Source organism: Molossus molossus, unplaced genomic scaffold (genome assembly GCF_014108415.1).
Source record: "Molossus molossus isolate mMolMol1 unplaced genomic scaffold, mMolMol1.p scaffold_m16_p_1, whole genome shotgun sequence".
Taxonomy (NCBI): domain Eukaryota; kingdom Metazoa; phylum Chordata; class Mammalia; order Chiroptera; family Molossidae; genus Molossus; species Molossus molossus.
Genome location: NW_023425344.1, coordinates 199,784,305 through 199,801,402, shown reverse-complemented (window position 1 = coordinate 199,801,402; position 17,098 = coordinate 199,784,305). Strand labels below are relative to the sequence as shown.

The following is a 17,098-nucleotide window of genomic DNA, read 5'->3' as shown; positions in this document are numbered from 1 at the left end:
AAGGAGGGCAAAGTAACCAAGGCTGCAGGGACAAAACAGATGTGAGTTTACTGTTGAAAATCTCGATTTTCAATGAATCACCCTTTTCAATAAAGCCAACGGAAAAAGAGCGCTCGCTAAGCAGGGACTTTCCTGCCCACGGCCATCAGCACACTCCCTGGAGAGCTGCGTTTACATGGCCCATGACCTTCTCCTGTCCCACTTGAACAAGGTTAAGCATTACAAAGCCATTCTAGGTTTTATTTTATTTATTTTTTTATCTTCACTCAAGGACATTTTTCCATTTTTTTGTTCAGACAGAGTGGGAGGGAGAGAAAGGAGAGACAGAGAGAAACATCGACGTGAAAGGGACACACTGAGTGGCTGCCTCCCGCATGACCCAACCAGGGCCGGGGACAAACTGCAACCGAGGTACGTGCCCTTAGCAGGAACCGAACCCGGGCCTCTCTGGACCGCAGGCTCACGCTCTAACCACTGAGCCAAACCGGCCAGGGCCATTCTAGGTTTTAGACAAACAAAAATGCACACTCCGCTGACCATTCTCTATCTTGAAGATGCCTTCTAACCCTACTGTTAGTAAGGGTTTCTTGCCAGCTGAACAAACCCAGGGCAATGATACCTTCGCCGCTTCCACCATGCGAGCGGTGGAGTCCGCCAAGAGTTTTGCAGCTGCCAGGAGCTTCTTTGAATTCTCCATGTCGATTTCAGCCTCTGCATCTGACCGCATGGCGTTGACGAGGTCTGACGTGGCCTGGGCCAGGACCCGGGCCTGGCGCACCATTTCACCTAGAGGGTGGGATTGAGGATGCGGTCAGTTTGTCTGCTTTCTAGAGCTCAGTGAAACCTCAGGAGTCAGTCTTGCCTCTACTCCACCAGCGAGAGGGACAGAGAGAAGTTAGTCCTCTGGCCCGCTCCTTAAGGACTGCAGACAAATTAGACCCAGAATCAAAAATAGTCCCTGTGGTTACAGGGCTGTATGGCCCAAGCACAGCCAAGTTCAATCTTTAACTATGAGAAATAAAAATGACATAAGAAACCAAAAATAACTCTTTATAAAGAGAAGGCAGGGAAAGAAATTATGTGGATTTATTGTGTACATTTAAATTTAGTAAATACTTATATAGAAAATATTACTTACCTCAGGTCAAGAACTGCTTACACAAAAGCCCCTTTAATAAATTCTTGGAGTAATGTGCACAAAAAACATTTTCATATTTTGAATTACTACCTAACACAGATGAGGACTCTCACGTAATCTGTCTGTCATTTGGTGCTACTAACAGGAAGCACAGGTGCCCAGTTTCATGCCCAGATGCTACGATTTGTCTGGGCCCCGTTTTTCCTGCCCATGTCCCTTTGCTTACCTCTTTCTTCCCAATACTTGTTTTGACTTCATTATTAGTAATTGTTTGATTTTATTGTACCTATGATTTTATTGACATCCATTTCAACTTCCTTTTAGAAGTGGAGGGGTACAGAGTCAACATTAAAAATAAAACTATTGAAATGTAAGGGATTTCTTCCTCTCCCAAAGGTCATTTGAGAAGAATGCTGAAGTACCGTAACATTAAGGGTGAAATTAAGCTTTCAGGAAAATCAAAATGTGCTAAACTCCAGGTATCCTAGATCGGACCCTGGGAGAAGCGAGCCGGGACATCGCCAGAGGAAAAACTGGTGAATCTGGGGTTTAGTCAGCAGTGATGTACCAAAGCAGAACTGCAGCCCCGTCAGATGTGTCCTGGCTGAGGGAGATGCTGCAGGTGTGGGGAGGTGGGGATGCAGATGAGAACACTGCACTACCTCTGCAACTTTTCTGTAACCTAACGGTATTCCAAAATAAAAGTGCTGTTAACAAAACAAAGAAAGAAAGAATAACAGAAAAGTCCACATGTGTGAAGCACTGGTATCTTCTTCAATCGTTTAAAAAAGATACAAAAAAGACAAGGTAATTTTCTTTAAAAAATACTTGTTACAAAGTATTGCTCCGCTTTGGTGAAGAAGAAGAAGGATAACAGACCCCATACAAACCACTGGTAGGATTAAACATGATGGGACCTTTCTGGAAAGACATTTCATAGACACAATAAAATAAAAAGAAATGTACATAGCTATTGGCCCAGCATTCCACTGATGGGAATTTACCCTACATATACTCTCCCTGCAAAAAGGATGGAAATAGACACAATTATAGGAAAATTGAAAATTTCTGGACAGAGAAAAGCAGAAATTGGTAAGTTCTGGAAATTTAGATGGCAGGGTAATGGGCTGGGGCTGGGGAAACATACTTTTGAACTAACAAACTGAAAAGGTGCATTGTACGATATATTTTTTAATTTTCTATATAAATGATGATGTTTGACATCTTGATAAAAACACCTTTCTGGATGAAGAGAGACTGCCCCTCCTGGGCTAGCCAGTTCTTAGTGACAGGGAAGAGTCCAGCCAGGAGCTGCCTCTGCTATGCAAACTAACCAGTCCCAGCCACACCTGTAAAAGGCCAGGAGGCAAGACTCCTCCGCCTTAATCATCCCAGGGCCAAGCACCAGGCAACCAGGGACAAAGCCTGTAGCGTCCAGCCTGCTGCAGTCACTCACACAGCCCATCTGAAACCGTTCACCTGTCTTGTACTGCCCTCCCCATGGAAACCCCAATAAAGGCCTTTACCTAAACTCTCCCTCCAACCCTGCCTTCTGCTGCCTGCCCAACACCTGACACTTCCCCTGTGACCTTTGTGGCATGTGGTGACTTCCTGAGACCAGTGCGTATGGTAAACTTCTAGCAAGACTCCTTGTTGCCTCCTCCACGGCCAACATGGACATTTGTAGAACAAAGGGATTTGCTGTGAATGTAAATAATTTTTTTAAAGCCTAGTTAATTCTAGTTAAATCTTGAGGTGTTGCTGGGGCACATCAGAAGTCTTCTGCCTCCTTCCCAGGCTCCGAGAGGAAGTCTATGAGAGCAGAGAACTTGCCCTACCAGGTCCCCAGGAAGCCATCACCTTCCGTACTCCCCATCATCACCATCAGGGAACCCCAACTCTGCCCTCACCCCCAGCCCAGCCCCTCACCAGCATCGCCCATGGAGCTGAAGATGCTCTCGGTGACACACATGATGGTGTCAGTGGCCTGGTCGTAGCGGCCGATGGGCTCTCCTCGGCTGGCAAACTGCCGCACGTGCTGCAGGAGGTCGTGCAGGGCCTGGCTGACCACACTGGCCGCCGCGCTGACCTGCTTCAGGAGCTCGCTGTCATCAGTGGCCGCCTGGCAGGCGCGGACGCAGTTCTCCACCGAGCGGTCCACAAGCTTCCCCGCTTCGATCAGCTGCTCCTGGCACACGGGGGAGCTGATGGTGGGGCTCACCACCTGCAGGGAGATGAGGGCGGGGCTGGGCAATGCGGGTCACCTCTCGGTCCCTCGTGTGCACTAGCATTTGCACAAGTCCCTCCCTGCTCTGGGCCTCAGTCCCTTAATTACAGGACCGGGTGTTAAACTAAACCATCACTGTGGTGTCTCACGTTTCTCTACCTCACTTTATCTTTGTGGTTTTAGATGCCTGCTAATTTTTATCTTCATTGGTGACATATAACAATCTATACTACTGACTACTTCTAGAGAAGTTTCCACTATTTACCAATTATACCCTCCTTTAAGGAACTTCTGAATTGAGTCTTCTTAGCTAGGATAACAGGACAACTTCAAGGATTATATTTCTTTTTCCAGAGATACCTGGAACTCTGCTTCATGGTACTCTAAAGAACGGGGGACCCTGTCAGTACCTATGGAACCAAGGGGGGTACACACGGGAAGCAGGAGGCAGACCAGCGAGGACCCCTCCGACGGATGCTGCACCCTCCCACAGGACAGGTCGGCTGAGCCAGGGCAGGGACCTGCCCTCTGTTAGGTCACCGACCTGCGAACACACACCTCCCATGCTAACGTGCAGGAGTGGACAGGGCACGCGAAGCCAGGCCTGCGCTGAAAGCTCAGTTCTGCCGCTCTCCACCCCTGTGCAATAACATCTAAGGCCTCGACTTCCTCTTCGGTACCCTGGACTGACGGTGGTTAACACGGTTACATACAGAGTGTACACATCCAGATGACAGAGACCCATGTCCGCACTGCCCTCACTGCAACACTGGCAGAGTGGAAGGGGCCCCACGAACTCTGTGGCTCCTTCTGAACCCCTTTATGGTGCCGGAACCCTTTGTGTGCGGGTGTCGCTAAGACTCACTGCCAAGTCCAAACGGGAAACATGGCAACTCGCACGTAGAAATGGCAACGAGACACGGAAAGTACCCCTGCCAGGGGACTTGAGCAAAGAACCAATGATAAAAGCAGGATTGGGCAGTTTGCGTAAAAACCCTACCACATGAACTAAAAAAAGACACCTGAAGCAAGCTCTTAGTCTCAGACAATTTTATTTATTTTTTTGTTAATCCTCACTCGAGGACATATGTTTTTTTCCCCATTGATTTTTTTTTTTTTTAGAGAGAGTGGAAGGGAGGGAGAGAGGAGAGGGAGAGAGGGAGGGAGAGAGAGAGGGGGGAGGGAGAGAGAGGGGGAGGGAGAGAGAGAGGGAGGGAGAGAGAGAGGGAGGGAGAGACATTGATGTGAAAGAGACACATCAGTTGGTTGCCTCCTACACGAACCTGCAACACAGGTACGTATCCTTAATTGGGAATCGAACCTGAGATCCTTGGGTTCCAGGGCCAATACTCTAACCTCTGAACCAAACCAGCCAGGGCAATCTCAGCCAATTTTAACAAATTCTGTCCCTTGTCTTCCCAATGACTGGAGGCAGACAAGAGCATGTGACACTTCGTAGAAAGGGCCGAGGTGTCCGCTGGCTTACCTTGGCACAGGCCACGAGCTGGGAGGTGGAGAGGGCACACTGGGTGGCAGCAGCAATCACCCTGTTCTGTAGGACAGTGTCTTCGGCCACTTGGGCAACATTCTTTGCCTTTAGTACCAACATGGCAGCGGCATTGGCAACAGCTTTGGCCAAACTCATTAAGACGTCCTAAGAAAAAGAAATAAAAGAACCAGTCATTCATATTTTTTCTAATGAGCCTTCAGTAAAATAAAAGACGGTGACCACTTAACCATTTTTTAGAATTCCATTTGACCTTTTCCGTCAGTACTTCAGAATAATATTTTTTCTACTTATTCTTCTGAAATGTCAACTTATCTTTAGAGCTGATTAAGGAAGGAGACTCACATCTTAATAACACATTCTCCTACATATTCATTAAATCGCATAGGTTTAAATCTAAAATTGGTTAATCTGAGGACACGGTTTATTTTAACCACTGATGAACGGTCACGCACTTTTCCAACACTGAGAGTCACGTCGCTTGCATGTGGTCAGTACGGTGGATCAGAAGACTCTGAAAATGTATTCAGATGCCACAAATACTATGTGCTGTAGGAGAAATATAATTCATGGCCTCTAAGCCACCATGCCCCACTGTTACTTGAAATTTTGTTGTTTTGATTTCTACTTTGCACAAAGATCCAAATGATCACCACAAATCCAGTGACGTCTTGCCTCCAGAGGGCAATGCTGGACATGCACAGGGGACACCTACCTCTCCAGAGCTAAGGAACGCCTGAACGGAAGTTACTCTCAGAGCTCCCTAGCCTTCTGCAGAGGGATTAAATTATTATGAAAAGTGGGCAGGGAGCCTCCATAAATAAACTAGCTACAAGCTGCGTAGCGACAGCTAAGACCTCAAAGAAGATGCAAGGAGCTGAGCCTTTCAAGATCAGTGTATGCTTCAACTCAACAAAAAGGCCTTCTGCCTGCAGGATGAAGAATCCTTTGATTGCGCCCACCAGCTTTGTTACCCATCTGTGTGACCTGAAGAGCCACCACCATTACATTTAACTTACTTCTCTGCTTTTAATATTGAAGGTAGTTTATTTGGTTTGGAAATGCCTTCCCGAACATATGAGCTATTTTTATTTTGAGCCAACATGTGAAGACCTTCTCCCGAAGGAGATGTGGTCAGAAGTCTTTATTAATTCATCAGATGATAATGAAAAGCACTTTTGATTCCGAATGCAAAGGGCACTCACAGAGTCTTTACAACAAGATTTCTTACCAGAAGATACATTGGAAGTCTGTCCAACCCGAACAATTTTACCCAGAGCAACGGCCATATGTTATCCAGGCAAATTAGAAGCCACAAAGTGAGTGGACTTTAAATTAGACAAAATCAAGCAGTCTTAAAGGAATAGTTCAGTGTCACCTTTTTGGGTCTCAGACGTTTACTGGAAACCCAGGGAAAACCCAAGGCCTGTGGTGCCAAAGGCTGAAGATGCCTCTGGGACCCGACTGGCATGTGTCTGCCACACAACACTTAGAAATTGCTCCCAGCACAGCCCACGAAGTCACAGTTCTTGGACACCTATATCTCAATGCTCAGTGAGAACACAACTTGAACGTCACAAAATTATTAACAAGATTTAGGATAATAATTTCTGAAGGGTCACAGTATCCCTCCACTTGATACAGATCCATCTTTGCACACAGGGACCCAGATTTGGCCACAACTGTTCTAAAGGGCATTGTTAGATGCATTTACAGAAACCCTGCTCCTCCTATTAATTTTGTCCAAGAAAAATATTCCAGTTAGAGAAAGAACTTGATACTACAGCTATCGTTGCCGACAAGGCCTCTGTCAAACTTTTCAACAAGACCACTATTATGTAGCCCGTGTAAAATAAATCTTTGTGAAGTCTGAGAACATGCAATATATTGAAGGCCCAAAGAAAAGCTCTGAGACAGGATCTCAAGAATCTGAAAAAGAGAGAGTAAGAAAGCCAAGGTCAGTAAGCCAAAGGCTACTCCTAACTGGAGAGGCTGCAGGATCACCTTACTGTTTACCTGGAGTCCCAGCAGTGGTTCTCAACCTTCTTAATGCCGCGGCCCTTTAACACAGTTCCCTATGTTGTGGTCACCCCCAACCATAAAATTATTTTCGTTGCTACTTCATAACTGTGATTTTGCTACAGTTATGCCTTAGGCGACCCTTGTGAAAGGGTTGTTCGACCCCCCCCCCCAAGGGGTTGCGACCCACAGGTTGAGAACCACTGCCTTACAGAAACAGAAAACGTTCAAGTCAGGCCTTCCTGGAAAGACAGCCTCGCCAGGACCAGCCCTGGACCCGCTGCCCAGCCACAAGCACTAGGAAGCAGCCCGCACGTATGCGTGACGAGAACAATCTCGGGAAGGGGAAAGGCAGTCTTCAAAGAGGGTGCGAGAGATGTCTTCAGGAAGAAGTGAGTTTCCCCTCAAGCTCCCCAAACATTCCGGAGAAACACTATTTTTGAGGAAAGTAAGTTGATCACTTCAAGATAATGAAGCCGAGTAGACCAACTGCTGAATCTCATATTCACACAGTTCCTGAGTAAGTACCTGCCTATGAAGAATTACCTGCTCTAACAAAGGGCTTTTGGGGCTCTAAGGAGAAGCCAGGATGGGGGCGCAATCAGCTTGCATTTGGTGGTACATATTCCAGGAATACTGGATTATGGGCCTCGCCCTCCGTCATGACATACATGTTCAACACTCGTGTGTTGGTATAGCGCAGGGTATGCATGAGTCTCGTGGCTCCAGCACCCAGGTGTGTGGCAGGAGAGGGGATACAAACACATCCGTGGATGAAGTTACGTTTAGTGTATCACAGCATACATGGCCATGCCTTAGTGTAACTTATGCATTGTGTTTGATGAAATTTGGTAGTTCTAAATAAAATGGCACGGCAACACTGCCACCCATGAAGCAAGACATTTAAATGCTGGAGCAGAGCTGAGTGATATATATATATATATATATATATATATATATATATTTTTTTTTTTTTTTTTTTTTTTTTTTTTTTGGTGGCACGTGCCCCTAGTGGGAACCAAACCTGGGACTCTCAGGTCCGCAGGCTGACGCTCAACCACTGAGCCAAACTGCCCAGGGCTGAACAATATTTTTTATTCTGAATTCTACAGAATCCCCAAACAGTGAACTTGGCGTAGAATGTGGAGAAGGGCATCTTCCAGAGGGCCTGGGCTCAAACTGCAACAATATTTTTTTTAAATATCTTTTTATTGATTTTTTTTAGAGAGAGAGGAAAGGAGAGAAAGATAGAAACATTGATGCGAGAGAGAAACATCGATCAGCTGCTTCCTGCGAGCCCCCTACTGGGGATCGAGCCCGCAACCCTGGCATGTGCCCTGACCTCTCAGTCCACGGGATGATGCTCAATCCAATGAGCCACACTGGCCGGGTGACAAACGGCAACAATTTAATTAAAATGTATTGATAACTAACTTGCAGAATTAAGACGTGAGAGTCAGAGAAAGAGCAGTGAAGGCCATCCGCCCGCACGTATGTGAGCAGAGGCTCGTCTTGGCCCGGAGCTCCGAACAGCAGGCCTCGCGCCTCCTCTGCGGTGACTGGCGACAGGCAGAGTGCGATCTGGCCTGAGCTGGCAGGGCATCAAACCACTGCACACAGTGGCAACAGATGTTCACCAGAGGACAGACAGCTGGGTGACAACAAAACGCTTCTTCGCCTCGTTTGTGGTTTTGGATGTCACAGACAGACAACAGACCCACCTCCAAATACGAAGCAAAGCCCATGGGGTGTGGGTATAGTGTTCAGGGGCACACACTTTCCCTCTCTTTGTAGACTCTGGAGGGATACAATTAAACACTGATCCCCACCCTGGCCAGTGTGGCTCAGTTGGTTGAGCGTCGTCCCATACACCAAAAGGTGGTGGGTTGGATTCCCAGTCAGGACACATACCCAGGTTGTGGGTTCGATCCCTGTTCCCGTGCAGGAGGCAGCCGATCGATGTTTCTCTCTCACATCGATGCTTCTCTCTCTCGCTCTCTCCCTCCCCTCCTCTCTAAAATCAATAAATTTTTTTTTAAACTGCTTTTAAATAGATAAAACAAGATTGGCTATGAGTTGATAATTGGAGAGGTTGGTGATAGATAACAAGGGAGTTCATGACATTATTCCTTTCACTTTTGTGTTTAAAGAATGTCCAGCACCCTGGCCAGTGTGGCTTGGCGGTTAGAGCGTCGGCCTGCGGTCCAGAGAGACCCGGGTTTGGTTCCCGCTAAGGGCACGTACCTTGGTTGCAGTCTGTCCCCGGCTCTGGTTGGGTCGTGCGGGTGGCAGCCACTCAATGTGTCCCTTTCATGCCAATGTTTCTCTCTTTTCCTCTCTCTCCCTCCCACTCTATCTGAACAAAAAAATGAAAAAATGTCCTCGGGTGAGGATAAAAATAAATAAATAAATAAATAATGCCTAGCATAATGACTAGTGAGAACAGTTAAATAAGTGCTTTACAATGATGACTGTAAGTGAAAATAGTTTTTCAAATAATAAACATTTTAAATAAACAAAGACCTCACCCCCAAGATAATCCACCCCAATCTTACTCTCGACCGCTCGAGGAAGATTTGGATTTCCGGTACATTTTCCCAGTTTGGGTCTAGACCATCCCTTAGGCTCCTTTCCAAGATTATGGGCTGCAAATATCTTACTTGGAATCGCTCGTCAGTCTCATTCTCTCCGATCTGCCTCAGAAGATCCCCACTGGCCTGTCCAATGCTTCCAGCAGCCGTCAAGACCGTCTGCCGGGGCTGTGAACCAAGAACACACGTTGTTGGAAAGAATGTACACACACTTCCTGCGCGGCCCCAACAGACGGGCAGTGTGGGAGAGGGCTCGGCGGGGGGCTCCTCCTGCGCCTCAGTGCATCTCCGACCGCCTGCCAGTCAGGAGCCACAACTGTCCTGGTGAAACCTGTGTAAGGAGACGCCTGATGTCTCACACACCAGCAGTAGGTGGATAGATTTGAAATGTTCAACTGATGAGTCTCGTTCTGCTGGTAGGAAGGTGATTCACGCTTTATGAAATTTAGGATGCAAAACTCGCATCCCCTTTAAATGTGTATTTGTCACATCTGTTTATTTCTGAGGTGGTATCTCATCGTGTACCTTGGGGGCAGGGGAGGGAGAAGGGAATCTTCCTATTAAAGGTTCAACTAGTCCTGAATGTTGAGCCACAGATTCTGCATCCAGTTCAACAACTGCAAACCCTATCAGGATGGAAGGATCCACTCAGGAAGTAAGAGCCCATCCATGGTACTCAAAGGCTGCACCTGTCACATCGGAACCCGGGTGGCTGTTTGCCCCAAGAGCTCACCTCTCCAGAAGTAGGCTGCACAGCCTTCAGCAAGTCCGACACGGCCCCAGCAAGGGTCCTCGCAGCTCTGAGCAAGTCCTCCCCACTGCCCACCTCGTCGTCCATGAGGGCCGCCAACAGCTTCACGCCCTTGGACATCTCCGTCAGGTTGGAAGAAATGGTGGTGATTGCACATCCCACCGCCGTGTAGTCAGTGTCTGCCGGGTCACCTGGGACAGAGAAGGGCCATCGCCATGAAAGGAGGGCGATGAAGAGTGAGGAGAGCCCGGTGGGCAGGAGGTAGTGGCCACATGGCAGCAGCTCATCAGCCACCACGCTACACGGAGCACCGCATGCACATGGTGAGACGCTGGCTCCCTGCCTCCAGGTGCTGCTCCCTACAGGGCCCTGTGGCTGCCCTCATGGACACACTGAGCGCAAGCACCTTTAACATGCTGGAGGCAGGCTGAGCATCTCGCAGCCTTCCTCGTGGCCGCTGTCAGCAGCTTAGGGAGGTCAGCTCTGCTCCCGAAATGCTGTAAGGGAGCCAAGGTATTTCCTGGCCACTGGACAGGGCACATGAGAGCGATGCTGCCCCAGCAAAGACGGCCGCCAGACAGACAGGAGGAGGTACGCGTGACGATCTCGTCCCTCAGACTGTAAGCTCCCAGAAGGGAGAAACTAGCCTCAGTCTACTTTGAAGTGTGTCCAGCATATTGATGAGCAATGAGAAGAGCTACATGAGTGCTTTTTAATGATGATCCATGATACAGACACAAAGGAATGAGATGTTCCCCACATTTCTCCTGGGTCAGTGGGAGAAAATGCCTGAAACACTCAGGGTACCTAAAAATAGACGGTCGTCTCATAATATGAAAATCTGTTTCAATCAAAGAACTTTTTTTTTTTTTTTTTAAACAAAACCACAACATACCACAAACCCTCAGGGGCTTACCGGCAGTGAGGTTAACGACTGAAGCTGTTCCAGCTGTGATGGCATCGACTTGAGAGTGGATTTCGTGTTTGGATTCGTCGACTTTATTCTGAACCCATACCCTAGACGCCTGCAAAACCAGACAAGTGTATTACACAATCCCTGCACAGAATTACCCAGGAAACCAGAGGAGTCGTGCCATAAAATGAGACCAGCAGTTTGGCTCTGTTCCGACTGGGCCGGCACCAACGAGGCCCCTAAGTCATCTTAAACAATGTCTATAGCAGGCCTCCCGCTCCTTCACTGGGGATGAACGGTGTGTAGATTCTCCATGTTTCTACTGGTTTACTTTCTTTTTTTTTTTTAACCTTTAAGATCTTAGAAAAATTCTATGTGGCTTTATTTAGGTGAATTCAATAAAAATGAGAATAATTAATATCTTATGATAATACTGCACGTTAACACCAAGAATTGCTAAATTTTACCTTGCTCATCAGAGAACAGGTTTGAAATTAGGGTGTCTCAGCTCATCAGTGTTCTCTGTCAGCAAGGGGAGTGTCCTTTGTCTACAACATGAATGCCATGCACATGTGGCACCTTTCCTGGGAGGACCTGGGGGAAGGCAAGTCAAGACCTCAGTTCCAGATCTAGGCGAACCACGGACAAGTGACACGGCCAGGTCCCGTGGCTTGCATTCCTTATACTGCAGGAACTCAGTGGTCTTTAACAACCTGCACAGCTCTTACAGCTCGTGTTGACGTGAACCTATAGACAGGAAACTCTTCTGGCACTTCTGGACTCAGCCAACAAATGACCATTTACACGGATAACGGCAACCCTATGGAAATATAAGGTGCCGATCTACTGCCTAAAACATTCCAGAAATGTTAACCTAGGTTCGGGATGTATCTAGCACTAATCATATTGTTTTGTATACTACTTCTTTGAAAATTGGTGAAACAGGAGTGTCAAATCCAAGTATGTTAAAACTCTGTCTTACAATTGTGCTGAATTTGGGAGCGGCTATACATTTAATCCTGAAGTTCCTGAGTAAAATGTTCAATGACTTCAGGTACCTGGGAGACAAGGTTCGGACACAGCGGCACCCTGCGTGTGTACAAGTACACACACGAGTACACACACGGACAGCTCGCACTCAGGGAAACCCAGAGGCAGTTCATCCTGGCTGCACAAGATGAGCTCCAAATTGTACCTTGGTTCTGGCCCCTGTGATGGCCCTGCCAGTCCTGAAGCAGGGGTTTTACCACTGCCTGGGGAGGTGGACCAGCACTGCTACCCAGACCCTACCCCGTGACAAAGATTCATCTGGCTTGAGCCTTAGGCTCTGGCCTCAAAGCTCCTCCGGCAGTTCTAATGTGCAAGGAGGCAGAGAGTCCCAGAGCTAGCCAGCCCCGGGCCAGTGTTAACCTGCACACTCGCTGGAATGTAGATTCCGATTCCGAAGTTGGGGGGAAGATGGAAGATTCTGCCCTGGCACAAAGCCCCAGGTGCTGCCATGCCGCTGGCCCTCGGACCACGATCTGCCGAGCAAGGGGCTGACTTCATGCAGCAGCAGCTACAGGAAGGCAGCAGTAGCAGTGACCCAGTGGTCCTCACAGCACGGTCCCCAGAAAGGTGGCAGCAGCATCGCTAGAGAACCACTTGCTGGAAATGCAAATTCTCAGGTCCTACCCCAGTCCTACTGGGTCAGAAACAGGGGGAGAGGCCCAGCAATCTGTTGTAGAAAGCCCTCCAGGCGATTCCGACGCGTGCTCAAGCACGAAAGCAGCTCATACTCAGTGTGCTCCCACGTGTTAGGTGCGTGCTAACTGCAGGTGATGACACGCCCAGGCCTCACAGCCTCTGAGCAGCGGAGCTGGGATGTGAGTCTACAAGATGTGACTCTAGGGTCCAAGTTGTCAGACATCGCCAGGCACTGCCCACAGCCAGTAGCACCCTATGTTCTCTCCTCCTGTGGGTAAAACCTGAGACAACGACTCATCACCTTGGAAACGACACCCAGCTAAAGGCAGAGGTTCACCTGGCTGAGTGCAGACAGAATGCACGACCCTGTTTTCCGCCTGGGCAGAAACACTGGATGAAGACCATGAACACTACTCACCATATCCTGACCCAGAGGCGGCAGCGAGTCAAGCTCGCCGAGGTCGTCCTGGGCCTGCTGGACAGCGTGCATGCTCGTATTGATGGTCCCCATGAGGGCCTGCTGGGCCGAAGTCTGCAGAGACAGATGGACACGTGGTGGTCATACATGCCCTGAGCACTGACAGCCCTCTACACAAAAGGAGGTGACACTGAACTCGGGCTCGAAACAGAGTGGCCAGGGTACAGCTGCACAACTGCCCAAACCACCTCCCTTTGGAAAACTTCATTCCCTGACAAGAAGGCTTGAAAAGAGTCCTCACAAGGGAGCTAAGGGGGTCGGATCCTTGAGTACTGAGGACACAAGACCTCAGGCATGGGCAACGTGTTGCACCAGAAGCCCTCTCGGGAAACAAGTAGGGCTTGCACCTGAACCCCCAGCCGACGCGCTTCCTCAGAGCCGATTACTTCGGAGCTCAGGCTCTTCAGCCTTCAAACAGTTCTTGCCCAACAGCACAGGATCCCCGAGCAGACCCCAGAGACTGCAGCAGGTAGACCAACACAGTAGAAGGAACCAGCGATCCACTCGGGGAAGAGTGGCTCACTACAGACCTGGTCTATTCCTAAGACTCTCCAAGGGGCATCTGGGCTAATTAGCAGCTTGATGCTGCTAAGGCAGGAAGTAGGTTTCTACCTCTGAGTCGCTGGTCACATGGAGAGGCCACTGCTTCTTTTCTAGCCCCAGAGGACAACTGTGATCCTAGACAGGAAGTTACAGAGCCACCCAATTAAAAGAAAACATGCTGAGAGTTAGGTGTCAGGACTGCGCAGCTGAAGAGCCAGGGTCCGAACAGGAACCAGCAAGAGAGTGGATGACACACAACCTATCCCACGGTCGGTGCCCCTCCCTGCACACCAGGAGCAGCATACGGCTGTGCAGGGCGAGTGCCCGGGAAGCCTCACCAGCGGGGGCATGTGGCCTCGGTGCATCTGCCCAACCATGACCTGCTGCTGCGGCGAGGGCATGCTGCCAACGTTGAAGGTCTCGGGCCCGCTGGAGCCCGAGCGCATCACGGCCGGCAGCGCCACCGAGCCGTGCTCCACCTTCCCGGTCCGGTTGAACTGCTGCTGCAAGATGGTGGACCTGCAGGGGACAGGCAGTTTGGTCACTGCGAGGTGGCCACTCACCTGGAGAGGCACAGACATCCCCAGTGTCACAGATGTTTGCTGCTTTATGCTGTGGGGGCCAACTGAAAAGAAGCATGTAGACAGAACTGGGAACGAAGAGGCAGACTAAAGTGCTCCGTGGAAGGACCCTGAGGTGAATCCTTTTAAAACAGCAATATAAATAACCACTCCCAATGTATGCAGTAGGTTCACAGTATAAGAACAATCAGTTGTTCTTATCACACACACACACACACACACACACACACACACACACACACATACACACAGATAGTCCTGACAGTGATGTTCCAGGCATAAGTGAGTTTTGGATACACTGACCTATGCAGTAAATCCTACGAAATAGCATTCATTCAATATCTACTGCATGCACGATTCTATTCTAGGCACGGGGACATTTATCCTTAACTTGAAGGAAGATGTATGGAAATAAATGTAAAGAAAACCTCCCCCAGCTTCGATCCCCTCCCACAGGTCCAATGCCATTGACCATGGAGGGTGTTCAAACACCCTTGGAGCCTTGATGACAGAACAGACTGACAACTCTTTCAGATGGTTTCAACTTAATTCTGGGAAGACTCTTGGGGCATAGTAAAACACAATATATTAATTTTTCACTTCTTAATATTTTCTTCAAATGAATGGTAAGTGCAAAGGACTTGAAGCATATGAAGGTAAGAATTAATTAGTAATTAACTTACTAATTTCCATCTAATGGTCATTAATAGTTCTAAGAACTTAAGGTGTGTGGCCCAGAGGTAGTAAGTACAGTACTCGACATGCATCACCTCAAGTTTGGTTCCCACCTGTACATTAAAGGAGAAACCCCTGCAAGGTGTCTAGGAAGCAAATTGTGAGAAAGAGGTGCAGGGTGGCGATGTCAGAGAACAGTCACTGCGACTAAGCAAGTTCCAACGCTGGGGCAGCGAGGACCGTCTGGTGGTGGACCGTAGGAAATACCACAAGATCTGAACCTGAGCCCTGGCTATGCCACATGAAGGCACCTCCACTAACTTCCACGAGCCTCAGTTTCCTCATCTATGAATGCGGATGACAACGTCTGGGTCCTCTTCCATAGGGGGTTGTTGGGGCCAAATGAGATGGCCCGTTGGACACACAGTAAAGACAGAGAAGTTATCACACTGCTCTATTTATCATAAAGGGGGTGGCTGCACAGGTTTCCATCCGAGTGTTACTTATTAGATGTTACTTAATTTTAATAAGTCTGTTTCCTCATCAATAAAATGGGGCTACATTGAGACACTTCTGAATTTAAAATGATGATGATGATGATGATGACAACAGCAAACATTTATTCTGTGCCAGGCACTGTTTCACGTGCTTCATTAGTAAGTCAATAATCAAAATAAAACTTATAAGGAGGTGTTATCATTATTCCCATTTTATAGATGAGATCAAGGGGGCAGAGAAAATTCATAATGTCCGCAAGCCCACAAATTAAAAAAACAGCCCCCAGATTTGAATGAACCCAAAGTCTGGCTCCAGAGTCCACGTTCTTAACCCCTTCCCTCTGCTGCCTCACAATACATGTATCAAGTGTGGCATGTAGCAAGTGGCCCATAAACAGTAACCCTGCCCTGGCTGGATCCCTCCCCTCAGAGGGACAGAATCAGACAAAAGCTCCCTCTCTAGCCCTTTGATGGACACGATGCAGTTTATGAGATTCACATCAGAAATGCAGACTAGGACTCATGAATGTTCACTGCCTCGGAAGATGGAGTTAAACACATTTTGTTCAGAGACTCCCTGAAATCACTAACCCCTGCTCCCCAGACACCCATAATATGGACACTGATGGTCGGGAGGCACACTTCCAGAAGTAGGACTCATCGACCCTGCCCACTACCAGCTCCTGCACGGGAAGAATGTCGGAGAGCAGGCCCAGAGCTGCAGAACCCACCACGCAGGGAGAAGGCAGCTCTTTAACAAGACTTACTTTTTTGGGGAAACGGACTCTTCTAACATAGTTGACTCCTCATCACCTTCTAGTCCAAATCTATCTTTGCTTTGTTTCTGGAGGTAAAACAAGACACAAACGTAAAGCTTTTAAAAGATGCCACAAAAGCAAAAATGTTAAGGTTTACACCAAATTCCTTAGATTGGATATTTAACATGTTATAGGTGAACAAAAGCAATAATAAACATAAAAAATAAATTATTTAATATATAGAGAGATAAGTCTTCTGCATTTATTATTGCATAGACCTAATTTGATACAGTTAAAATCAAGATGCAAATATTAATATTCTAGTAGAACTTGGTTATCGGAATGGGCTGAATCTTAAAGCTTTAGAAAACTAGCCCTGGCCGGTGTGGCTCAGTTGGTTGTCATCCCATGCGCCAGAAGATCAATGGTTCGATTCCTGGTCAGGGCATATACCCAGGTTGCAGGTTCACTCCCTGGTCAGGGTGTGTGTGCCAGGGCAACCGATCAATGTTTCTCTCTCACAATGATGTTTTTCTCTCTCTTTCTCTCCCTCATCCTTCCTCTCTCTAAAAAAGGTCAATAAAAACATCTAAAAAATTAAAAGCTTTAGAAAACTTGTCTATATTCCACTAGGGCATATACCCCTATTATATTTGGGGAATAAAAAACACGTGAAAAATGCAAAGAACATTTTCAGACCCTCAATGTGGGTCTCTACAGAGGCTATGAAGTGT

General features: G+C 47.9%; 1 protein-coding gene across 1 annotated transcript in view; it reads right to left on the bottom strand.

The window, feature by feature from the left end:
* The window catches only part of TLN2 (talin 2), a 242,140-nt gene that overhangs the window by 130,885 nt on the left and 94,157 nt on the right, over window positions 1-17,098 (bottom strand). Inside the window, exons 12-20 of the mRNA XM_036268699.1 lie at window positions 16,374-16,450; window positions 14,192-14,372; window positions 13,251-13,364; window positions 11,150-11,258; window positions 10,216-10,424; window positions 9,552-9,650; window positions 4,852-5,019; window positions 3,068-3,362; window positions 620-786 (exon numbers count right to left, since the gene is read on the bottom strand). Coding sequence (XP_036124592.1) covers window positions 620-786; window positions 3,068-3,362; window positions 4,852-5,019; window positions 9,552-9,650; window positions 10,216-10,424; window positions 11,150-11,258; window positions 13,251-13,364; window positions 14,192-14,372; window positions 16,374-16,450 — 1,419 coding nt within the window. The remainder of the gene's footprint in view (window positions 1-619; window positions 787-3,067; window positions 3,363-4,851; window positions 5,020-9,551; window positions 9,651-10,215; window positions 10,425-11,149; window positions 11,259-13,250; window positions 13,365-14,191; window positions 14,373-16,373; window positions 16,451-17,098) is intronic.